This window comes from Plasmodium fragile, assembly GCF_000956335.1.
Source record: "Plasmodium fragile strain nilgiri unplaced genomic scaffold supercont1.27, whole genome shotgun sequence".
Lineage (NCBI taxonomy): Eukaryota > Apicomplexa > Aconoidasida > Haemosporida > Plasmodiidae > Plasmodium > Plasmodium fragile.
Window position 1 is genome coordinate 180,351 of NW_012192607.1, and position 26,599 is coordinate 206,949.

General features: G+C 41.0%; 3 protein-coding genes across 3 annotated transcripts; 2 read left to right on the forward strand and 1 right to left on the reverse strand.

Moving 5' to 3' along the window:
• Positions 1 to 18: 18 nt before the first annotated feature.
• AK88_02694 (uncharacterized protein) lies at positions 19 to 822 on the reverse strand (the record flags this gene model as incomplete). Its single annotated transcript, XM_012480319.1, has 1 exon — positions 19 to 822. The coding sequence occupies one exon, from the start codon at positions 820 to 822 to the stop codon at positions 19 to 21; it is 804 nt and encodes a 267-aa protein (XP_012335742.1).
• A 3,183-nt stretch (positions 823 to 4,005) lies between these two features.
• Positions 4,006 to 9,376, forward strand: AK88_02695 (CAMK/CDPK protein kinase; the record flags this gene model as incomplete). The annotated part of the gene is made up of 6 exons (XM_012480320.1): positions 4,006 to 7,105; positions 7,286 to 8,229; positions 8,386 to 8,707; positions 8,829 to 8,905; positions 9,055 to 9,195; positions 9,332 to 9,376. The coding sequence occupies 6 exons, from the start codon at positions 4,006 to 4,008 to the stop codon at positions 9,374 to 9,376; spliced, it is 4,629 nt and encodes a 1,542-aa protein (XP_012335743.1).
• A 1,365-nt stretch (positions 9,377 to 10,741) lies between these two features.
• Positions 10,742 to 26,305, forward strand: AK88_02696 (uncharacterized protein; the record flags this gene model as incomplete). Its single annotated transcript, XM_012480321.1, has 2 exons — positions 10,742 to 26,121; positions 26,236 to 26,305. 2 exons carry the CDS (start codon positions 10,742 to 10,744, stop codon positions 26,303 to 26,305), a joined length of 15,450 nt encoding a protein of 5,149 aa, XP_012335744.1.
• Positions 26,306 to 26,599: the final 294 nt, after the last annotated feature.

Sequence of the window (26,599 nt, forward strand, 5' to 3'; positions counted from 1 at the left end):
CCGTAGGGGTACTGCTCATCAGTATGGGTCCTTGTCAAAATCGCCCCCCTCATCCACGTAACCGAAATAATCCTCGTCTTGGCCACTGCTCTCTGAAGAATCCCTGCCCGTATTTATATACTCGTCCCTACTCTTGTTGTAACTTTCAATTGCAGACTTCATCCGTATGGCCTCTCTTTTTTTTTCTATATAAACCTTAAAAATGATGTACAGGGAGTAGGATGCAACCAAAATTGTGGACAAAAAAAAAGGAGAGGATCTGAATTCACTAAACGAAATGGAAAAAAAATATCTTTTTATTTTTTTGGGAATATCCACACACAGAAAATTCTCTTTGAAAATATTCGTAATTGCAAGTTCAATTTTTTTGTTGACTAAAAAGGTGTATACTGGGTAGAGGACTAAACACAAGGTACCCGCGCAGAGGAATTTGGTCAGGCAATTTCTCTTAAATATTAATAAGTTGGATGTTATTTTACTCCACCAGTTTTTTTCTTTCATATTTAAATGATTGTTCTTCACTTGTCCCTTTCCATTTTCCCAATCGTGTAAATTTAAGACATGCACAGTGTTCTGTTTTTTCACAACATGTTGGTCATTGGGAAATATTTTATTTTTCTTGAAATGTGACAAATCATATTTTCTTTTTGCAATCCCAATGAAGGCATATTCATGGTCACCACTTTTTCCCTTGTGATAACTGTTCCGGGGGTATCCCAAATGTGGGTACCTCCTGTGGAGAGTTTTTTTAATGCATTTTACGCGTAGGAGAATTGCGAAAAGGAGGAGGGGGACCAAGGCGAAAAGGGGGACGGCTTTCATTTTAAGCGATGCCTTCGCCTTGTCCGTGTGGGGGTGCAGATGGACGTGCGGGTCAACGTGCTTGTGGACATGAATTTAGCCGCCTGTGAAAACTTCCTTCTGGGGCATACCTCACTCAGAAGGCATACTTCTTTGCTTCAACAAGGACGCAAAACGGGGACACCATCTTTTTTCCCTTCATGAAGTCATCTTGTGTAAAAAGTTCGAAGAGCACAAAAAAGGGAACTCACTGACTTGAATTTTCCCCTCAGTTCAAGCATAACATAAAATTTTGTGCCCTATTCGGAGGTGTGTTGAAAAGGCAGCTTTGTTGTTTTATTTTCCAGGCGTTCCATTTAAATGATTTTTTTTTTTTTTTTTTTAAAAAAAAAGGGGGTACCAAGTGGGGTTAAACGAAAAAAATATGTATATGTATATATATTTTCCTACACATAATTTCCACACCCCAGTTAATGCAACTTTCTTTTGAGAGACGGTTGACATTTCCAAGTTTAAAATTTTTTTTTAACCCATCCTGGGAATGAGTTGTGAATGCTGGTGAGAACGCTTGAGGAGTCTCTTTTCCGATTTCTTTCGATGCGTATATATGCCCTTATTTGTCGTATTTTTTTCGCTTTATTTTTATTTATTTTATTTTGTTTTATTTTATTTTTTGGTTCCTTTCCTTTGTTGTTGAATCACCCAGCAGCTCCTTGTACGCCGCAGGTTTGAAAAATAATTTGAGAAATGAATGGAACAGTTAATAAAACATTAAAGCGGGAAAATGCTGAGCGAGGAACCAGACCGTTTAACCCATTCGGAAATATGGCTTTGCTTTGTTTTGACTTGGCTTGCCTTGCTGTGCAGCGTCCAAGGGGGGGTTGCGTGAGATGCACACATACAACATGTGACCGCGTTCCGCAGGTGTAGTTGTTCCTACTTGTACATATACCCGCACAGGTGTTAGCATGGTCATACAGAACGCAAGTAGTATTCAAAATAGCTGTGGTAACCGTGTATTGGGCAAAAGGCGAAAAAAAAAATGGAAAGGGAATAAAGCCATGAGATAGGTCTGAAGGGCGACAAAGAATGTTGCACACTGTGATGTGAACACACCAATCCTATAAATACATGCAGTTAAAAAAAATGCATGAATTGTGCGGCAAAGGCTTGATGAAAAAAAAAAAAAAATGTCAGACTTTAAATGAGAACAAAAAAAAAAAAAAAAATTACAAACGAGCGCAGTAAAAGCAAGTCCACATATGAGCCTTGTTACGCAGAATGACTTTCATTTTGAATTAACTTCACCTTTTCAATAGAAAAATTTAAACCTTCCCTGGATTGTGATTTTCACGTTAAGTGCTGCAGCACGGACATGAACAAAAAAAAAAAAAAAATTCAAAAAAAAAAAAAGGAAAAGATAAGAAAAGAAAAGACTGCATGGACGGATGAACATACAAAGGAGCTTTTCCCAAGTGGTGGAATTTTCCCTCATGTGTACAAATCTGCATGATGCCCGTTTTGAAATTGTCCAGAGTTGCGTAGGGAACAAATGTACCTTTTAGCTTCATCTTGCTCCTTTTTTTTCACCACTGCGTTCTCCCACGTGGTTACTCGCTTGGTTTGTCAGCCATCCGGCGCAGCAACACGTCCCATCACATTCGTCGCTCTTCATCACATTTGTACCTGCTCATCGCGTGTCACTTCGTTCTGTCGCGCGTCCCCTTTTAACCCCCGTGATTGATCACATGATAACTTTTCATGTGGACGCATTGCCCGCGCTTGCCTCTGATATGTGAGTGAAGTGCCTGGACGTGTGCTACTGCGCATATAAGTACACATTTGCCCCTTTTTTTGCCTACATCAAGTGGATCCACATAAACACCCCCCCTTCTACATGCACAACACACTTAGAATTTTTTTTCCCTTTTATTCTCACCCTTTTAAAAAAAACCACTTGCTTTGTTCAACATCTCCTTTTTCTTGAATTTTATTTTTTCCCTCTTTTTTTTTTTTATCTTCTTATCTACATAACGTTTTAAACCTTTTCAAGGGCGTTCATGGGCGTCACCATTCTCTCGCCAAAGGGAGCAACAGAATTACTCGCTGCATCCCGTTTTTCCCCCAATTGATTTAGCGATTCGTCTACACAATCGGCTTCAGCATTTTTCTAATTTCATTTATGTAGCACTTAACCATACAACGTGCTCCTATGTATACTATGTCCCCATTTGCTTAACACAAAAAGAGGGGAAGCATATTTGTAATGTGCCTCACCGCTTAGCAGCCCTTAAAGGGGGAAGGAAAACAACACAACCGTTACATTGCGAACTCATTTTGTAAATTTTTTTTTCTTCCCACCTGCCCCCCCCAAACGCTATATATTTTTATGATACACACACAGGGGGAAAAAAAAAAATACTGTTAACAAAGAAGGTAAAAAGCTAAATCTACAAAGATTCAAAATTATGTCTGAAAAAGTGGTGGACTGCACCTTTTTGTATATATAAAATATAAAAAGGAAAAAAGAACAAAAGTGACAACAACAAAAAAAAAAATGTTAAGAAGAACGAAATAAGTGGTAAAACGCAACAACGCTAAGCAGCAGCGAGTGGCGCAACCGAACTGTTTAACCTGCGCAGACAAAATGAGAGGGCGCACAAGGCTATACTTGGGGAGTGCACGCATTTTTGAGTTTTTCTAAAATGAGGCTCCTAGCAATTTTTTTAGTGCGCTATCTTTAAGCTTGCAGGAATATCCCTATTTTCGTTTCTTCAAAAATAGAGCTTGGATGATTTTCCGGGCGGGGCGATACAGCGGCGGAGCGGGCTTGTGTTGCAGTCCGCTTTGTGTCCCACCTGCTGTGCTTTTCTTCGACCACGCGATGCACTTCTTCTCCTTCTTTGCTTTGCACACTTTGTCCTTTTTGCCCTGTTCTTCCCTTTCCCTTTTTCTCCCCACCCCGTTACACACCCATTTATTTTTGTCACAACTGTAAGAATACCCAGCGGTGTGAGAACCATCCGCGAAGGCACGCGCCTGCATGCCGATGCGCACAAGTAGACACGTGTCAACATATGCACATGTGTACATGTAGTACCTTCCTGTGCACACCTTTCTAGCGTTGTCCCTCTGGTAGACTCTCCAAAGGAACTCGCTCCATCCCCTTCCCTACACCCACAAAAAAAAGCGAGCCACATTAACATGATATTGGATGTACTCAAAAACAATTTTGAAAAAAAAGGGGAACCTTTTTATAGCAACAAAATGAGAACTAGTATCGAAAAAGAAAAGAAGAAGAAGAAGAAGAAAAAAAAAAAAAATTTCTCGTTGCAGGATGAGAGCGAAAAGGATACCACAAAGGTGGAGATCACAGATGATGCAAATTCACTAACCGAAAGTGAAGCACATAGTAAAAGTCAATCCCCAAGTGATGGAAAGGACGATAGTCCTCTTCAAATTCAAAAGGGGAGAAATGCCCCCCTAAAGACCAAGACAACCACGATGACGAGGAAGAAGAAAAAGAAGAAGGAGAGAAAAAAAAATGCATCGAAAGGACTCTATATAAACGTAAAGAGGAAAAATACAAACTATGAAGAAAACGAACAGGAAGAGTTCACAGAGGACATTTTTGAAAATGAGAATTTTGACGAGCTACAATTTGTGGAGGACGAAAATGTGGAATACAAAACTTATAATTCCTTCTCCAATGCCGGATTAAAATTGTTAAGTAAATATTCAGTCGATGATGGAAAGGGGGAAATCATCAAAACGGACAGAAAGAAAAAAAGACAGGGACGACAGGGGCAACAGGAACTACAACAAGGGGCACAAGATAGATACGACAAGTACAATTTCAACCATGAGGAACCGTTTAAGGGTAATCACAATGAGTTCGACTCGGACATCATCAAATTTTTAAATAGGAATAAAAAGAGCATTGATTATGACAAACGGAATGGGCGCCCGTTTCAAAAAGAAGACGCCTATTCTTATGACACCAGTGGAGGCTATGGTGGCAAGAGGGGGAAACCGAAACAAATGCACGCTTCTCGGGAAGACAAGGATAACTATGAACATTACCAGGAGGAGAACGCGGACTATTATGACCGAGAGGAGGATGACGACCAAAGTGGTGGCAGCCAAAGTGGTGATGAAGAGAGTAGTGAAGACTATAATACCAGCGAAGCGCAGTCTAAGTACGAACACAGCGGAGGTGTAAATGGAAGCGGTAGATTTAAAAGGGGTGGATCACTGGGGCAGGAGGAAGAAGAGGGAGAAGAAGAGGATGACGAAGATGAAGACGAAGACCAAGAAGATGAAGAAGAAGGGGAGGAAGGAGATGAGGGCGAGGATGAGGATGATGACGACGATGATGAAGAGGATGACGGTGAGAATGACCGCGACCCCTTTGATCGGAAGGAGGAAACCAACATGGAACACCCAAGCCGCAGAGCCCCCCTCGCAAGCGAGTACAAGTACCCAAACACCCCAGCGGGAGGACACATCTATTATAAAAGGGAAGACAGTCATTTTGAAAATGAAGAGAACATATGGAACGCTACAAAACATGACCCCATGGAACGAATATATGGAGATGAAAAAAGGCATGAAATAAAACTTGGGCACCGGGGGAGCGGGAGGAAGGAAGAAAATTCAAAAGTAGAATACCCACAAAAAATGCAAAATAAAAAATCTGTGAATATAAACGTAAGAGAAAGTAATTTAAAAAAAAGTACCACGTCTTATGGAAGGCAATACAACATGCAGAGGAGTACCATGGAGGGAAAATTATCCTTGAGAAATGCCCTGAACATTGGGAACCCCAACCTCAGTAAGGACAAGTACAAATTTAATCTCCCTAATGTGGAGGAAGATAAGCTAATTAAGTTTAATATAGGTACACACAAGATCAACAACAGTAGGAGCAAGCCAATGGACAAAGATGAAAGGATAAGTGCATTCGACTACATGCTTCATTCGTCAAACCGGAGTGTGCACGCAGGGACCAATGACTTTTTTTTAAAAAGAGGGGGGAGAGAAGAAGGAGCAGAAGAAGACTGCAAAGATAGCCACTTGGGCCAAGCGGGACAAATACACCAACCACTGAGGGAAGAAACGCAGAAAAGGGAGAAAATGCAGAAGGATCCCCAGGGGGAAGAGAAAAAGAAACATAACATCAAAAACTTCCTAGACAAAATAAAGCACAGGAAAAACAACGAAGATATGCTTAAACGGGAACAGAGCAAATATGATCATGTGGAGAGGAGTGAAAAAAAGGACAAATTCAAAATGAAGTTCACGGACATTCTGCATGCCAGGACGCTGGGTAATTTTTTCCATCGTAACAAAAGTATCGCCGCGAAGTCCTTATCCCCGCAGCGAGAGAGGGACGCCAGCGTCGAGCCCTCTATCAAGTCGAACGGCGTAGAGAAGTTCGGCTGGATCCACCGAGGCAAGTCCGACCCGAGGCGCGACGACGACCAGCCGTCCATGATAAAAGACGAGATGGCACATTACAGCACAAAGGCCGCGGTCAAAATTATGGACACCTCTTCGAACGAAGGGGAAGACATCAATGACGGTTCTATTAAGCAAAGTTTACGAAGGCCATATGACAACAGGGGAAATAATAACACACTGGAGTTTTCCTACGAAGGGGGCTCTTCGTCCAAAGAACCGATGTCGCGCAAAGTGGCCCCAGTCACATGGGATGGAAAAAAAAACGTCATGGGGAAGTCACCCGACAAGAACAAGAAGAACCCTAAATCAGAGAACTCCAAAACGAACAACTCCAACGATATGATGAGTGGAAAACACAGCAGGAAATATCACACAAGCAAGCACGACTTGGATGAAGACACGAACAGAAAGGTTCATGGAAAGGAGAGTATTATACCTAACATATATCAACAACTCTATTATAGAAGCCCCCTTGGTCATGAAAAAAATAAAGTAGCTCAATTTGAAGGTGATCCAAAGAGGGGAAGACAAATTACATTACAGGGAGGAAACGGAAGGGATGAGGAATCAGATGTTAAAATGGAACAAACGTTAAACAGAAAAATGATCGAGAACAATGAACTGAAGAAAAGACATGAAAATAATGATGAAGTGTTGGCGACCCCATTTTATATAAAAAGCAAAATTGATAAGGTTCTAAAGAATAGCGAAATTTTTGAGCGATCCGCAAGAGCCACCTTTCAGCAGTTCGATGTGAAAAATAAAAACTTCCTGCATTTCAGCGAGATCGAGTCATTGATTCAGAAGCTTTGCTTTAATTTGGAGCTCCCCCCTGTGGATAGTAAGCAATGAGAGGAGTGTTGGGCATAATAAGTCTTGTGCCCGCAGCATGCCAATTAGGCAAATATGACCATTCATTTGTCTGCGCAAGTGAAATTGCGTCCCTAAATCACCACGTGGCAACATCTTTCTTTACTTCGTGTCTAACCACTACGTGGCGATTTCCCCCCCCCACCTGCAGAGAACATCCTGTCCATCGTGTACAAAGACTACGACAGCAGCAAGAACAACAGCATGAACTACACCGATTTCAGACAGATGTACTGGGACCTGTTGAAACAGATCAAGAAAAAGTATTACCCAACCAAAAATTTAAAAATAAAAAGAAATTGTATAATCAGCAGGAAGAAGCTGGGAGGGTACGATTATTCCTCGATATACAATTACCTGAGTTTTAAAAAAATTCTTGGATGTGGTGCCTTTGGAGAAGTACACCTTGTGGAAGACAATATTTGTAAACTGTACAAAGTGGTGAAAATATTAAAAAAAAAAAAATTAAAAAATATAAAAATTAACGAAGAAATTAATGTGCTCATATATCTAGATCATCCAAACATTATAAAAATATTTGACGTTTACGAAAATGTGGATTGCACGTACATTGTCATGGAGCTTTGTGAAGGAGGGGAACTTATGGACAAAATAATCAAGTCTTCAATTTTCAATGAAGAATATATAAAAAATATTATGTTTCAAATTTTGTGTGCCATAGCTTATATGCATAGCAACAACATTGCTCATAAGGACTTGAAGCCGGAGAATATTCTGTTCAAATCGAAAGGAGATGATACATTAAAGATCATTGATTTTGGACTAGCTGAATTGATTAATCACACAGAGGGAGTTAGCAAAACTGCTGCAGGGACTGTCCTCTACATGGCACCTGAAGTTTTTAAAAAAAAATTTACCATCAAATGTGATATATGGTCAGCTGGAGTTATTATGTTTTTTTTGTTCTCCAAGAATTTGCCCTTTTGTGGGAACACCTACGACGAGATCAAACTCAGCATATTCAAGGACGAGCCTGACTACAAGAGCTTGAAGGGCCGGCTGTCTCAGCCCGCGTTGCACATCTTGAAGCTTATGCTGGAGAAGGACCACACACGGCGCCCCATGGCGGCAGTGGTAGGAGCGAGCGTCCGTCTGCAACTGCAGTGATGCAATACGGCAACCACAATTGAGCAATACTACAACCACAATTGAGCAATACTACAACCACAATTGTACAATATTACCACACGTGAGAACACCCCTTATCACCCCCCTCACCCCTACACTCAGCTCCTGCACCACCCATGGTTTCAGGGCTTCCTAGACCCAGTGCAAATCAACCCTAGCACTCTCAGCAACATAAAGGCCTACATGAAGCAATCCAACATCAGGAACATCATAGTAAACATAATGGCCCACGAGCTCAGCGTAATAGATAGCCACTTAAAGTACATCAATGAGCTCTTCTGCAAAATAGACACCAATCACAACGGTTCGCTGAGTCATGGGGAAATTTATACCGTGCTGGCCAATGCGGGTATCAAGAAGTGGGACATCAACCGAATCGTGCAGGCACTGGACATCAACGACCGCGGCAGCGTGACCTACACAGGTGCTCTCTCACACCCACACATGTTCACACTTACATGTGCATACTCGTACGTTTAGGCAGCCCTTCGAATGTCGATGCGCATGCGCACACTCTATCTCCCAATGCTCGTTCACCTCTGCAGAGTTCATCGCCGGATGCTACCGATGGAAGGACATAGAATCCACTTTCTTAAAGGCGGCCTTCAATAAGATCGACAAGGTTACCGGAGAGAGAAGTGCACTGGGGGGGGATTAAGATGCCGCCACGCCGTTGCCAACGACGCTTACCACACCGCTACTATACCGCTGACCACACCTTTGCTCCATGGAGTCCCCTCAAAACGAAACGACCTTTACGCCACCACGCAGGACGAAGATGGCTACATCAGCAAAAGCGACATAGTAACTCTCGTCCAGGACAAGGTCATCGAGAGTCACGACGTGGACAACTTTTTCACTTCCGTGTTCCTTGTGAAGAAGGGCTTATCTTGCGAGCGCCGCGCGAACAGGGTAATTCGAGGGAAAACAAAATGATAAGGAGAAAACGGGCGACCAAATGGAACGAAAAAAAAAAAAAACGACAAAATAGAAAACGCGTCCGTTGCTCATCCCCACGCTCGTTCATCCTCCACCCCCTCGTCTGCAGATAAACTTCGAAGATTTTAAAGAGTACCTTTTAAGCACGTTTTAGGCCCAAGTGTAAATAGGAGCAAAAATAAAACACAAGTGTGGATATGTACAGCATATTTCCACGTAAAACTAAAACATAATTTTTTTTTTCTTTTTTTTTTTTTTTTATACCCATCCCTTTGAATTGTACTTGTGAGTAAAAATTGCAGGAACACCTAATAAATGTGGGCAAAGCATACGCATGCGTGAGGCATATTATGCATGCACACATATATTGTTTGCGTGCCTCTTCTTTTTTGAGTTTCCCTCCAATGGCCCTTACCCACTCGTTCTTCCTTCCATTCCACCCACACTTCTTCTATAGCTTAACAAGTGATTACACGGGAGCAGTCCGTTTGCAGTGCCCGCTTCCAGCTTGTCTTTAGCTGTGCCGCTCCGCATCTGAGTTAGCCACAAGAAGGCGAATGGCCCTTGTGCAAACCGCGTCCAAACTAACCACACCGCAGCTCATCACGCCACCCCTCCGTTTGTTCCATTTTCAAATATTTTGTAAAAACATCACACGATGGAAAAAGTGCCCTTTTTTTTTTTTTATTGTCCACGTGGATAAACCACCACATACACTTTTCCAAAATGGGATCTTCAAACTCCTGTTATCAAACTTTGATTATGTCTTTTGTTAAAATGGGAGGAAAAAATAAAACTAAATAAATTGTGCTCTCCCAGATATGCTTTTTTTTTTTTTTTTATTCTTCCCCCCCCTGTTTTATCTGTCCACATTTTTTAGTAAATCAATTGCACACACCATATGTGAAAAAAAAAAAAAAAAAAAAAATGCCAATATTTTGGTTTTATTTGGGGTACATTTTTCCAACATTCGCGTGTATAGGTCTCCACTTGAGCACCTGTGCACATTTGGCAGACGTTAGGTATAAAACGTATGCCTCGCTAAATATATATACATTAGACAGGTACGCCATGTATTAGGGTGAGCTCTCAAGCTAGGGGAGTTTGTTTGTTGGGCGGAGGTGTATATATGTATCTTCGCTTTAATCACTCACATTTGTGTAAGCGATGGGGAAAAGAAACTGTGCAAAGGGTGTAGAAGAGGCACAGTAGAGACTTAGAAAGAGAGCAGAAATGGTCCTTTAAAACCGCGCAGGTGTAGGGGATCTCCTTCCTAGCACTTTTTCTTATCAGTGCAAAAAGTGTCTCTCCATTTTCACCTCCAAAAAAAAAAAAAGAGGAGGAGAGTCTACGCGCGTGTAACTTGTTCCCCGTCTGTATATTACCTTGAGGGGAAAAACAAAAAAATCTCTAAAATTGCTCCTGCAGTGCGGCCATCTCGCCGTCGCTAATCGCACACGTGCAGTAAATACATACACGCTTCAACACATATGCACCCGCCCTGTCCGCGCCGAAAAACATGACAAAGGATCCCGAAGGCCAGTATGAGGCCCTAAGTCTGACCGAGCTCAAAAGCAGCGCCCAGGAGAAAAGCGTCATTGGTTACAGCGTGAACTTCACCTTAGGAGGGGTGCTGCTTTTCGGGGGGTTCAAAGTAGACGCAGAAGCGAATGACAAGGAAAGCGACAAAGATGGTGAAGCCGGTAGCCAAAGTGGCAATGACAGCATTAGTGGAGATGGCTCGGGGAATGTCTGCAACGACGCCTATCTGGTTCACATCAAAAAGGACAAAGTTGAGTATGAAACGTTAAGGAGCAAAATTAAACCCAAATGTAGGTGCTACCACAACTCTTGCACTTTACTAGAAAACTATGTTGTCATTTTTGGCGGGCTAAATAGCGAAGTGCCTTTTGTTGCGCTTAATGATTTGTGGATTTTTAACAGCGCAAAAAAAACCTTTGCGGAGATAAAGGTCAGTTCCTATGAAGAAGCTACTGAGGGGGTGGAGACGGCGCCTGGGTCTTCCAGAAGTGAGGCAGGGGGAGAGGAAGAGGAAGATGAAGACGAAGAAATGTACGATGGATCTAAATTAAGTGGTGAAGAAGATTACACAAAAGTGGACGCGGAAGAAGACGGCAATAATCACAGTTACATATTGAGCAGTGTGCACTTGAAAAAGTTAGGGAAATATTTGAGTTGTGACAAAGGTGCACTTGCCAGTCAGGGTAGCTCCGTTGTACCCGCCCCGAGGTACTTCTCCAGCTTAGATCTATACGTAAGTAAGAAAGGGGCAGCAGGGGGAGTGGTAGAGGGAGCCGCAGTAGAAGCGACAGTGGAAGCGGCAGATGGGGATGAAGACGACGGAGCGGAAGATACAGGGGGAAAGGACCCATTAAGCGTAAAGAACAACAAAATTGTCCTGAAAAATGCAAATGCGTACGAATATTTCAGCCTCATCCTATTTGGGGGGTACGGCGGGTACGACAGAAGCAGCTTCAACGACTTGTATGAATACGACATTTTGAGGAACCAGTGGGTTTTACGAGTCTGCAAGGGTAGCACCCCCTCGAACAGGTACGGACATGTGTCATTCATCAATGAAAATAATTTATTCATTTTGGGTGGAACCAATGCAGAAGTGAGCTTTAATGACATGTACGCCTGTAACCTGAGAAACAACGAATGGTCTGAAATAGATTTCTCCTACTCCTTCAATGTCTCGAAAGTATTTTGCCGAAGCGTGATGGTGGAGTCCATTGACAGAAATATCATTTTCATTTTCGGCGGGTACAACATTGTTAGTGATGAAAAAGGAAACAGAAAAATTGAGTACACCAATGCAGAGTTGAATATGTTGAAACTGTATGACACATTTAAGTTGGAAGATTTGAAGTACACCGTGGTTAGCAGTACAGATGCTAAAACAGGTTCTTCTGCATCTACAGGAACAGCTCCCATTATAACCACAACAGCTAGCAATGCGCATAATGGATCCATAACAAGTACAAATAGGAACCAACTCAGCCAAGCGGATAAATTAAAAATAACACAAAAGGGACAAAATTACGAGAAAGATGATCCTACAACTAATATAAACTTTTGCTCAATCACTTACGATTTTGTGGACGCCAATTTGATCATCACAGATTCAAAGCAAAAAATTTATGTGATAAATATAAGTAGAATTATAGGACCCAAGTATGCCATTTTTTCCCTACTACCAAGACACTGCGATATTGAAGGTCAGAAAAAAATGCTCTTGAGGGGAAAAGGATTTATGAATGAAGGAAAGATAAGTATAAAATATACATCTGATGATGTCGACCTGTTCAGTGAAGGAATTTACATTAATGAGAATTACATCTACACCATTGTTCCTACTGCAAAAGACAAAATTAAAAACAACATCTGTCATGTACACCTATCCATCAACGACAAATGCTACACTACTAATAAGTGCGTCCTGGAGTATTACTACAATATAGATCCAAAAAAGACCCTAATTTTTGGATCTGGCTTGTTAGAACCCATTTGTTTAAAAGAACCCAATATTTTCTTTCTCATAGCTAGAAACTCCTTGAACGAAAATAAAAAAATCGGAGGAGATAAATTCCAGATCAGCATCACGTATGAACAGGATGGAACTCACCACGACGTGAAATACACCCTGTATGATATTAACAATGGGGTTTACATCGTGAAGTACTTCCCTTATGAGGAAGAGGGAAAACACAGCGATGTCACCCTCCCTGCCATTCCGGAGGGAGAGGTGCACCCTGCCCAAGGGGGTTCCAACTTGGAGTCCGCTGGCGCAGCCACGGCTCATGAGGCGGTGGAAGAGGTAGGGGCTGAGGGGGCAGTGGTAGTGGAGGCAGCGGAAAACCAGGAGAATCCGAGCAAAGAGGAAATTGGCCAAGGAGATGAAAGCGGAGGAAACGCGGAAGAGCCTCCAATCACCACAGGAACCATACACATATCGGTGAAGCTGAAGGGGGAAGACACCCGAAACAGTCCCTTCGCCCTGAAGGTGTACAGCCGAGTAACGGACAAAGCCATGTTCGTGAAAAAATTTATCAATGATCGGTTAGAAGACTTAATAAAAAAAGGAGAACGCGTTCTCAATTTGATTAGAAACAAAGACTTGAGCACCGCCAACCTAATTGAGCTAAATGTTAACATAGAAAACTTTGTGAACAAATTCTCCAAGTCGATATATGACATAAATACGATCCAGCAGTACATCCTATATGGGTCCATAGATGCGGGGATGGTGGAGCCAATACTAGAACAGGTGCACCGGGAGGGGAACGTGGTGGACGCCTCTCTGGAGGACGAGTCTTCCATCGAGAGGTACATCGACGAATTGATCAGCGGTCAGAGTGCAGGAAGCGGCACAAACGGAACCCCACCAGACTCGCCCGCGCACGGAGCAGGCAACGCCTTCCTGAAGGTAAAGGACAACGAAGGCATTGCCAATTTTATCGATTCAAGTAAAATGAAATTCGTGGATTCCGCGGAGGCCACCTTGGTGAAGAGGCTGAAGAGCTACATTGCGCTACTGAACAGCGAGGAGTCGAGCCTTCGCAGCAGGAAAGAGGCGAAGAAGAGTGACGGTGGGGTAGGGGATACCGGTCTTGGGAAAACTGCTATGGGGAATCCCCTCGAAGAGTACCCAACTCAGGGAGAAGATAACCAAATAGAAGTGATCATAAATTTGCTGACCTTCTACCACAAGCTGAAATCTGTTTGCATCTGTAAAAAGGAAAAGGAGCTAAAGGAAGAATTTGTGAAGGAAGAAAAGGAAAGCATAAAAAGGATAAAGCTTAATTACAACAAATTTGTAAACATAAAAAAAAATTTAGAAATTTCAAGCGTCTATACACATAGTAGTGGATACGAAGGGTCCTTGAAAGAAATTGAAAATATGAAAAAGTACGTAGAAGAAATTAAGGAAGAAGTAAAAAAGGTGGAACAAATTTCACAAAATATTGTAAAAATAGAAAATGTAGAAGAATTAAGCAAAGACATAGATAATTTAGAAAAAGAAATTGATGAAATAGAAAAGCTGTGGATATTTATAAAAAAAAAAGATCAAGTGCTTAATGGATTTCTGTTCTCTACATTTAACCACTTAGATGTGGAAGAGTTCGATATGCAAATGAAGAACCTCCAGAATGAATTCAAGAAAATCAAAGTGGACAGGAAACACAATATATGGAAGGAAGAAATGGCCAAGTTGAAGGATAATATCAAATTTGTATCTGTTATAAGTGAATTAAAAAAGACATTCATTAAGGAAAGACACATAAAAGAGATCGAAGTGAGCATAAACGAGGAGAGATCTAAAGAAAACCAAGAACCAATAAACCTTCTCATTGATGAAAATACTCTGACAATATATTTTTACAAGCTTAATGTGATCAAGTACCATGAATCCATAGAAGAAGTGATCATCAAAGCTTATAATGAAAAAAGCATAGAAGAAATAATACAGAAATTTCAAGACTACTGGGATGGTATCCATTTTAAGCATAAGAATTACAAAAATGGAATAATTTTGACCTACGTGGATGATATATGCATAGAGACCATAGAGGAACATCAAATGAGTCTCCAAAACTGCTTCTCGTCTAAGTACTTCCTCTTCTTCTCAACGGAGCTAAACATTTGGCAGAAAAAAATTTCTAATATTTACGAGGTCATTCTGCTACTCAAAGATATAGAGAAGCTCTGGGTGTATCTTCAAAATATGTATGTCTACTCAGAGGAAGTGAAAAAGGAATTGCCCTTGTACTCCAAATTTTTTCTCATCATCAATGATGAATACTTGGACATGCTCAAGCAAATTATTGGGAACAACACCAAGGTCGTGGACTTTGCTAATGAGGAGGGCATTATAGAAAAGTTAGAAGAACTAAAGGTGAAGCTCTGCAAGAGTGAGAAGCCTCTAAACGAGTACCTTGACTCCAAGAGGAAATCCTTCCCTAGGTTCTTCTTCATATCGTCTACCGACTTGATCGACATCCTCTCCAATGGGAACAATTTCAAGCTCGTCAATACCCACGTGCAGAAAATTTTCCTCTCCATTAGGAAGTTTGTAACGAGTGGGGAGACCCTCACGGAGTATGAGCTCGGGAACGAAGTTAGTTTGGGTGGTTCCACAGGTAGTACGCCCCCAAAGGAGAGCAGTCCAGCCGAACTAGAGGGCACCTCTCCAGACGTCCCTGTGGAGGTACAAAACGAGGTGATCACGAAGCTCATCTCGTCATACGGAGAAGAAATATGCAACTTCCACGAACCCCTAGCGCTCAAGGGAAAGGTCGAGTGCTACCTCAACGACATCATAAAGCATATCAAGTACACCCTCAAGTACTACATTGCAAATCTGTTAAAATTGAAACACATGTACACTAGGGAAAAGGACAAATGGATAGATCAAAATTACCTATCGCAAGTTTTTATCCTTTGTAACTCCATCTTTTTCGTTCATGACGTTGAGAATATTCTACGAAAGGGAGATTCAAATGTCAAGGAAAACCTCCAAGCTTACTATAAGAATCACATCACTCAATTAGAAAATGTAATTAAAAAAGTTCAAAAGAAACTGACGGTGAAGAATAGAATCAAAATTATGTGTATAATTACTCTTGATACTTTTTACAGAGATATTTTGGAGGTCATCTTAAAAAATAAAAATTCCATTTCGATAAACATGTTCGATTGGCAATCACAAATTAGAATGTACCCATATTTTAAAAATGATAAGACTAATGCTGATTCCTCCTCGTGGGGGAATACCCAGAGATATGGACAAAGCCACGCCGTAGGTGAACATGGAGAAGTGACTGGGGAGAAGAAACAAAGCGAAGAGACAGAACCATCAGTAGAAAAAGACACAACGGAGAAAGAGATGAATAATCAATCCATGGGAAACCATACAGATGTAAACATTTATGAAGAAAACTCTCTAAACTTTAAGCAACTTTATATAAAAATAAAAATTATGGATTGCTCTTTTAACTACTCATATGATTATATTGGAAATTACCAAAGGCTAGTTATTACTCCTCTGACAAGCCGTATATACATCACAGCTACACAGGCCTTAAGCCTGTATATGGGATGTGCACCCGCTGGTCCTGCAGGTACGGGAAAAACTGAAACAACGAAAGACTTGTCGAGCTTTTTTGGAAAAAACTGCTACGTCTTTAATTGCTCAGATCAGCTGGATTATAAAAGTATGGGGAATATATTTAAGGGAATTGGAAGTACTGGGTGTTGGTGCTGTTTTGACGAATTCAATAGGCTCATCCCAGAAGTGCTTTCTGTGTGTTCTATTCAATTTAAGTCCATCTTGGACTGCAAACGTAATAATAATAATGTGTGTATAATTGGGTCTGATGAAATTATTGTGAAAAAGAACTGCGCCGTTTTTATCACCATGAACCCGGATTATTTGGGTAGATCTAAATTACCAGAGAGTCTCAAAATTTTGTTTAGACCTATCACAGTCATTGTTCCAGACTTTAATAAAATTTGTGAAAATATGCTCATGGCTGAGGGGTATGTAGATGCCAAATACTTGTCCATAAAATTTACGACCTTCTTTGAGCTGGCGCAAAGTCTACTGAAGGAGAAGCATTGCGACTGGGGGCTCAGAAGCATCAAGAGTGTTCTTACCAAGGCGGGATTCCTCAAGAGGACTTACCCGGACATGGACGAAAACAAATTGCTCTACTCGGCCATACACGATATTAACATTGCGAAAATATCTGCCTCCAACTGCCCCGTCTTCTCTGGGCTCCTCAATGATATATTCTTTTCCCACCAGGGCGGCAGCACGAACGGTGTTGAAAAAGATACGTCGAGCGATGCGGTGAAGAAATCAGCCGCGGGTGCGCCAGGGGTGGCGGAAGACAAGGTGCAAGGTGATGAAAAAATGGTCGTAAATGGAGTAGCAAATGGAGCAGCAAATGGAGTGGAGAACGTCGCTAACGGCGCCGCTACTAACTCTCCTGTGAAGCCTCCCTCGGGGGAGTTCCACCAGAACGGCATAGAAGAAGAGTTGATGGAGATCTGCAGGAGGAACCATCTGTTCGGGCTGAACTACTTTGTTAAAAAAATAATGCAGCTCAACGATATCATCAACATAAGGCACTGTGTATTCATCATGGGGGAAGCGGGGTGCGGAAAGACGACCCTGTTTAATATGCTAATGGAGTACCAAAAGCAACAGAAGCTAAAAACGGTGAGCATCAGAATCAACCCTAAATCTATCAGCATCGATGACTTGTACGGAAGCGTGCATATAAAGACGAGGGAATGGAAAGATGGGGTGTTCTCCAAATATATGAGAAGCTACTCGAAGAGAGAAGACTGCGACAAGGCGTACATCATCTTTGATGGGAACTTGGACTCCCACTGGATAGAAAATATGAATTCCGTGATGGACGACAACAAAGTGTTAACCCTATCTTCAAATGAAAGAATCCTTTTGAAAAATCACATGAACTTAGTGTTTGAGTTTAGCGATTTAATGTTTGCAACCCCAGCTACCATATCGAGAGCAGGGTTGGTCTACTTCTCCGTAGATCCGAATGACCTCTGGAAAAATTACTTCCTTTCCTGGATTGACAAGCATGAAAATTTTAATGCTACTGTTAAAAAAGCCCTTGAAAAATTAATGTACAAATATATAGAACCCACCTTTACCTACCTAACCACGGTGAACACGTCCGTTAAAGTGTCTCCTATCTCACACATTCAGTCCTTGGCAGCCTTGCTAGATATCCTCCTAAAGGATAACAACTTCGATAGCATGGAACACTACTTCGTGTACTCAGTCATCTGGTCCTTTGGAAGTTTCCTTGGAGAAAAAGACAATGCAAATTATAAAAAGAGCTTTGACAAATTTTGGAAAAATACTTTTAAAAGCATTAAGGTGAACAGGAAAATTAGTGTGTTTGATTTTTTCATAGAAGGTAATAAATTCAAAGAGTGGGAGGAAAGTGAAATAAAAAATGAAGTCAACCCAACTCACCTTCTCCAGAATGATATATTCATCGAAACGGTGGAGAGTTGTTCTTACAAGTATATAAGTAAAATGTTCCTCAAATCCAGAATGCCCATTTTATTTATTGGAAAAACAGGGGTGGGGAAAACTCTGCTCTGCAAAAAAATTTTAAGTGAAGAAAGGGAAGAATATAAAAGCTTCTATATGATTTTCAACTACTACACGAATGCTAAAAATGTGCAATGCTTAATGCAAAGTTGTTTGGAAAAAAAATCCGGCAAACAATTTAGCCCCCCTTTTCAACAGAAATTAATTTACTTCATCGATGATATTAACATGCCCAAGTGTGATGATTATAACACACAAAGTGCCATTGAATTATTGTGCCAATATATTGATACAAATTCTTGGTTTGATTTGGAAAAATTAAATCTCATCAAAATAGAAAATACAAAATTGATGTCTTGTATGAATTATAATAGGGGAAATTTTACCATAAACCCAAGACTGCTCCGACACTTCTTCATCCTAAATGTTAGCTTCCCCGAAAATAACACTGTTAATAGTATTTTTAGTGTCCTCCTCAAGGGACACTTTAATTCTTTCAAGCAGGATGTAGCTGACTTAGTTCCGTCCATCCTAAAGTCCACAATCTCTCTCTTCTATAACATAGAAAAAACATTCAAAAGGACAGCTACCTATTTCTACTACGAATTTAACCTTCGAGATATTCATAGCATTGTGAAGGGGTTGCTTACTGCACAACCGAGTGCCTTCCAAGATTCTGATAAATTACTCTTCCTTTGGCTACATGAATGTGAAAGGGTATACTCAGACAAGCTAAACAAGGAAGATAAAAAAAAATTCAAAACACTCATTATTGATATAGTGAAAAAAATGTATAACAAATATGAGATAAACAAATTTGTCATGAACAGTAACAAATGTTTGATTTTCTCTAATTTCCACAAAGGAGGTGGTAATACTGCTACAGGTGGGTACAACGACAAGGTATACGACATGTGCAAAAATTTAGACGACCTTACTACCTACTTAACAGAAGAACTAAATGAATATAACAGTTTTTATAACCTAAATATTGTCCTTTTTAATGACGCAATAAAACATATTTGTAAATTAATTCGCATTGTAGATAATTTAAAATCACATGCTTTGCTACTAGGAATTGGTGGATGCGGAAAGACAACCATCTCGAAATTCTCCTCCTATATTTCATCGAAGAGTTTTTTTGAAATGGACTTTTCTGCACAGTGCACAGATAATGATGTTAAGAAATATTTACAAAATATTTTTTATAAATGTGGTATAAAAAATGAAGACATCATACTGTTCCTCAAGGAAAGTAAAATTCATGATAGCTTTTTCATCTACGTTAATGAATACATGTGCTCAAATAATATCATCGACTTGTATACAAAGGAGGAAAAAGATTACATTGTTCAAAATATGAGGAATATTGCCAAAGCGGATGGAATCCAGGAGAATGATAATAGCATATTTGAGTACTTTATGAAAAAGGTTAATGAAAATTTACATTTCATTCTTTGCTTTTCTCCCACGAGTAACAATTTTAGAGACAAGTCAAATAACTTCCAATGCATATTGAACAATACCATGATTGACATTTACGACAATTGGGAATCCGACTCGCTTCTCTGTGTGGGGCAGAACTACGTCAACAACATCTACATAAACTTGCGCACTGGGGACATAGAACTCAGCGAGGACTGCCTGGGGGGGGCACCGCAGAACGAAGCAGGAGTAGTGTGTGTCGCCGCTAATGCACCTTCCACGGAAGAGTACGTCAACCTGAAGGGAATTGTTACGGAGTATCTGAAGGAGTGCTACGAGGACCTGCTCGATATAGCCTCCAACTACTACGCCCATGAGAGGGCACACATCTACATCACCCCCAAACTATACCTGGAGAGCATCAAGACCTACCACATGATGCTCCTAAAAAACATCACCAGCATAAGCAGAAAAATGGATATGCTTAAAAGTGGAATCACCAAAATGAATGAAACAAGTGCAAACGTGGAGAACATCAAGAATTGTCTCAAGGAAAAAAAAAAAATATCGGAAGAAAAAAAAGAAGCATCAGAAAAATATGCCATAGATATTGGAAATGAAAAAATGATTGTTAAGAAAGAGAGCGACTTGGCAGATATAGAAGAACAGAAATGTCTGGAAATTCAAAAAACGGTGCTGAAGCAACAAGAGGAATGTGAAAATGACATAGCCTTGGGAATTCCCCTCATAGAACAAGCCGAAGAGGCGTTAAACACACTGAACAAAAAAAATATACAAGAGTTGAAGACACTAAATAAACCACCTCCAGGAGTAGAAGACATTACAGCAGCAGTTATGCAGCTATTAGCTACAATCGACACCACTATCTCTGTTGATAAATTTGGAAAAATTAAAGATAGGAGTTGGAAGTCTGCTCAAAAAATGATGATCAATCCAGAGAAATTTATCTCCCTACTTAAAGATTACAAAAACAAAATTGATGAAAATTTAGTTCCAGATTGCAACTTCAAGTACGTAGAGAATTTAATTAATCTTCCCCATTTTAACAAAAATGCGATTCAGAAAAAATCTAAAGCTGCTGGAGGGCTAGCTGAATGGGTTCTAAATATTACATCGTTCCACAAAATTATACAAAATATTTTGCCCAAGAGAACACTCCTAGAAAGTACGAAAAGAAGTTTGGAAGAAGCAAACGAGAAATTACAAACGGTAAGAGAAAAGGTACAATCCCTTAAGGCACAGCTGAGCACTCTTATAAGTCAATATGATCACGCTCTCTACGAAAGAGACCTTGTCATTTTGGAAGAAAAAAAACTTAAAACCAAATTAGAACTATCCATTAGATTGATAGATGCTTTAAGCAGTGAACAAATATCATGGTCCAATCAATATGAAGCTTTGAAGAAGAAAAAAAAAACCATCCTCACGGATATACTTTTGTCTTCCACTTTTGTTACCTTTTGCGGGGGATTCACCAAAAAGTACAGAAACAAAATCATGAAAAAATGTGTTGAGACGTTGAACAGGAAGAATCAGGTTCAGAACGAGGTCTTTAGAGAAGTTCTTAAGAAGATGCAAAAGAGCACTGGAAAGGAGAAGCCTGTCAAGTGGACCGGCGCACCAACTACCAAAGAAAACGAGTGCGTGGGTGCTTCCATTGCAAGTGGCGGCGTTGGCAGAAATAATAACGGTTTAGACCAAACGGGGGGAGATGATACGCTACACAGAGGAGACATTTCCCCTTGCAAGGAGGACTCCAAGGAAGACATCCCATACGATATCTTCTCAGTGAGCAGCTTCAATTTGGACCTCCTAATAAACGAAGAAACTCTTTCAAAGTTGAGCAAACAAGGATTAACCCTAAATTCGGTGTGCATAGAAAATAACCTGATTTTGGAAAACAGCGAAAAATTCCCCATCATTATAGATCCTCAAATGGAAAGTCTCAAATGGTTAATCAACAGCCAAAAGGAGAAAAGCGAAAAACTAATAATCACAGACATAAATGATAGTATGCTTTTTAAAAAAATAATTGAGTGTCTTTCATTTGGCTACTCCATAATCATAGAAAATGCTGATGAAAATATCGATAACTCTCTGTACAATATTATTTCCAAAAATATAATAAGGCGAAAAAACAATTACTATATCAACATTAACGAGAAGGAACACGTGTTCCACCCCTCGTTTTATATCATCCTGCATACTCAGTTGTCTAATCCCCATTACCAACCAGAGATCCAATCAGCCTGCTCATTAATAAATTTCACTGTGACTCCTGATGATCTAGAAGAGCATCTCCTCTCCATTACCCTAGAAAATGAATTCAACCATTTGTCCAAGAAGAGAAAAAAATTATCCTTACTTAAGTATGATTACATGTGTCAATTGTCTTTTCTTCAATCTTCCATTTTACAAAAGCTAACAAATGCCAAGGGAGATATACTGGAAGATGTCTCTCTCATTGAAAACTTAGAAACTACCAAACTGCTTAGTGAAAATATTACCAAAAAAACAGAAATTGTGAAAAGCACAGAAGTACACATCAACACCATCATCAACTTGTATAGACCCTTGTCCAGACGGGGGGTCATGTACTTTTTCATCCTTCAGAAGCTCAAAAACATTCATTCCTTTTACTTTTACTCGTTGGAAATTTTTTTGAAGATCTTTATCAAGTGCCTCAATGACTGTGCTGAGTTCAGGCCTCCCAACAGCGGCCCCCAACAACCAAGGGGCAAGAGCCGCAGCAACAACCGCAGCAGAAACCACCGCAAGGGGGAACAAGTGCCTCCGAAGGGGGAAATACCCACCAAAATGGAAATAAACGTGAACGAGGAAGGGCCAACTAAAACGGAAGTTATCGCCAATACAAACGAACATGAGGGTTCCGTCATCCCAACTGCAACTGAGCAAGAAGAAGGTGTCACCACCAACCCAGTTGAGCCAAGAGAAGAGGAAACAGCCGAAAAAATAGAAGCACCAGAACAGCCACAACAGCCAGAAGCAGCGGTAGAACCAGAAGCGGGAACCGACCAAACAGCAGCCGAAGTTTCCCCCAAAACAACTGAAAAATTGGAGGAGCTAGAAGTAGCGGTCGAGACGGCCGAACCAGAAGCGGCCGCCAATACGGATGAGCCAGGAGAAGAGGAGACAGGAGAAAAAACAGAAGAACCCGAAGTGGCAGCCGAACCAACCGAACCGGACGCGGTTGCCAATGCAGAAGAACCAGAACCTTCCGATACTCAGACCGCACTTGAACAGGACGCCAGTCCAATTGAACCCGAATCGGAAGCTGTCATCGAGTCAGCAGAACCCAAAGCGGACGTCAATGCAGCAGATTCAGCAGAATCAGAAGAACCAGAAGCTGCCGCTGCTACTGCCGCTGCCACCGTCGCTGAAGTGGTCGTTGAAGCAAAATCTGCCGGTTCCGCTCAAGTGGAGGCCCCGACCAGCGCGCAGAAGGGAGAAGAGGGCCCCGAGAAAGAAGACCTGGATACCACAACCCTAGAGAGTAACGACTCGGACGGCATCGACTTCGAAAGTGACGACCTGGACGGAGAAGATGCACAAAGTGAAGAAACAAAGATAGACAAAAATGAAGTACAGAAAAGAGTTAACGTACTTATCAATCTTCTAATAGAAAAAATGTGGATGTACATTGATAAGGGGCTCCTAGAAAGAGACAAACTTATTGTGAAGTGTCTCATCATGTTAAATTTGGAAAAGCTAAACGGCAAAATTACCCAAGAGGAAGAGGATATGTTTATTAATCCCAAGTGTACTCTAAAGCCAAATCAAAGAGAAAATGAAAGAGGAGAAAAAAAATTAATTAATAAATCTTTCATGAGTGAAGATTTATATCAAGACTGTAGAAATTTGGAAAATTTGAAAGACTTTGATAATCTTACAGAAAGCTTAGAAAGCGAGAGTATGTCATGGAAGCAGTGGTTCTTAAGTGATAAGGTAGAGAATGAAGAGCTTCCAAGAAAGTATAACAATTTGAAGGACTTCTCCAAGCTGCTACTAATAAGGGTGTTGCGAAAGGATAGGTTCCCTGTGGCGCTTAAAAATTACATACAGACTAATATCAAAATGACGAATGATGAAAAAAACACCTACGCGCTGGACAAAATTCTGGCGGAGTACATTGATAACAAGACCCCAGTGTTGTTTCTCTTGACACCGGGAAATGACCCCTCCAAGGATATCGAGGAGTACGTGGCCAAGCTGAAGAGGACCAAAGGGAAAGGTGTGAAGAGTGACAAAAAAAGTGATCATATGAATGGGGACCAGTACAGCGAAGAAAGCATTTCCTATGTTAACATCTCCATGGGACAAGGGCAAGAGAGCATTGCGCTCAAGTACCTCAAGGAAATATCCAAGTCAGGGGGATTCATATTCCTACAGAACATCCACCTCATGACTAAGTGGCTAAAAGAATTTGAAGAAATCCTTGACAAAATATTAACCGATGCGCACCCGAATTTCCGTCTATTCCTATCATCAGCTATCCCTTCTGAAAAAGACACCAAACTTTTACCCGAAAAACTATTAAAAAAGTGCTTCAGAATTAACAATGAAAAGTCTTTCAGCCTCAAGGATAATATCAAGTGTTCCTTGGAGAAATTTCAAAATAAGGAGTACGACGATAAGCTAAAAAATGTCATTTTTGGTCTCTCCTATTATCATAGCTTGCTCTTGGGAAGATTTTTATACGGAAAAATTGGATTCAGTCAATCATATTCCTTCAACTATAATGATCTGGAAATTTCTTTTAATATTATTAAGAGGTACTTGGAGAGTTACAACAGCTTCCCTCTTGCAGACGTTCTGTTCCTCATAGGGGAAATAATTTACGGGGGGCACATCACGGACGTATGGGACAGACGCATAAATAAGACGTACGCCAAAAATGTGCTCAAGGAGATATACAAAAATGTGGTTGCCATTAATGGCCGATCGGTTAGTGGAGAAGACGAAAATGACGCAGATGAAGAGGATTCCCGTCGTGTGGGGGAGAGCGACGAAAGTGGGCGTGGTGCTACACACGGAAAGAAGCCTGAGGCCCGCCGCGGAAATTATCAGGAGGATGAAATGGACGAGCAGGCAGTACTCAAGGATACCAGAACGAACATCCTCTTCGAATTGTTCAAATTTCCTGACTGCACCAAATACAATATTGCCCAGTTAAAAAAATATGTTGATGAAAAATTGAACAAAGAACAGATATGCTTGCTAGGTCTCCATGTGAACGCAGAAATTGAATACATGAAAAATGAGTGCTCCAGAATTTTGCAAAACTTGCAAGAGATTAGTAGTCGGGAAATTTCCTCCTCACAGGATTCTTACCAAAAGGGGGAAAAAACGGCCTCCACGGGAAACGCAGATGGAAGTAAAGAAGGAAGTCGCACCAGTGGTGATAGCAAAGATGGTGGAAAGAGTCCTAAGGAGTCGGACCAAAGAGACAGACAAACGGAGAGTGGAAAAAATGAAACCACAAAAATTATATACGATATTATTAACCGTCTCTTAAATGAACTCCCAGAAAAAATAGACATAAGCGACCTGAAAATAGAAGACACAGAAACGAACACATTTATGGTCATTGCATTGAAGGAGTCTGAAAAATTCAACACACTCATTGATTGTATATATGATAGCTTGGTCGAGATAAAGCTAGTGCTAGATGGTATACTAAATATGAACAGTAAAATACAGCATAGCATAAAAGCTTTGTTATTACATAACATCCCGGAAGTGTGGAAGAGCTTTTCCTATCCTTCGAAAAAAAAACTTCTTCCATGGTTTGAAGATTTTAAATTGAGAGTAAATTTTTTACAAGAATGGATTTCAAAAATAAGGTGTAATATTTTCTTACCTAATTCTGTATGGCTATCAGCTCTGTTCAATCCCATTTCGTTTCTCACGGCCATTAAACAAAAATTCTCGCATGAGAATAAGGTCCCTATCGATAAGCTAAAGCTCAAGTGGCATGTCACAAATATCACCAAGGTGGAAGATCTGAACAATAAAAATAATTCTTTGTTCATCCATGGCTTGTTTCTCCAGGGCGCCTCCTGGTTCATTAATTCTCAGAATGACTCCTTCACATTTGACATGGATAATTTGAGTGATAATGTGTCGTATGGCAATATAGTGGAGTCTGTGCCGAAGAACATTTTTTTCCCCATGCCGCTCGTCTACGTTTACTGTGTAACGAATGAACAGGACGAGCAGCTCGCCCGTGCATCCGACGCCCGCTACTTGGATACGCCCCTCTATATCACCTCGGACCGGGGCGGCACCTTCGTCTGCTCCGTGGATTTGAAGTAAGAGGGAAACACCCGTGAACGAGTGCAAGGGGTAGCACACCCATCTGCGCCTATACCTGAACGCATTTCTGCACACACTTCTGTACGCATTTCTCCCTCCACACACCGCAGCCTAGAAACGGACGACGTCGAGGACAAGTGGATTTTGGCAGGAGTTGCCCTGTTCCTCTCGGACGATTAGCCCACGCTGCGCCCCTGTCGCCCTGTCGCCCCTTCCGCAATAGGTAGAGTGTGTGGGGGGCAGGCAGGTCCTTTTTTCCCCATTTTTATCCCCATGCATGATTGGCTCTATAACCCCGCTGCTGCATTTGCTCTCGCGGAAACGGCTTCAACTAACAAGGGGTTCGAAACGGACTCTGAACCCGCCTCACCGGTGGGCTAAAATGCTCCCTCGGTGCACCTCTTTTTCTCTGCACAAATTAACACATCGTCAATGTCGATAATTCAAGTAGGGTTGTTCAATTAGGGTTAGTGC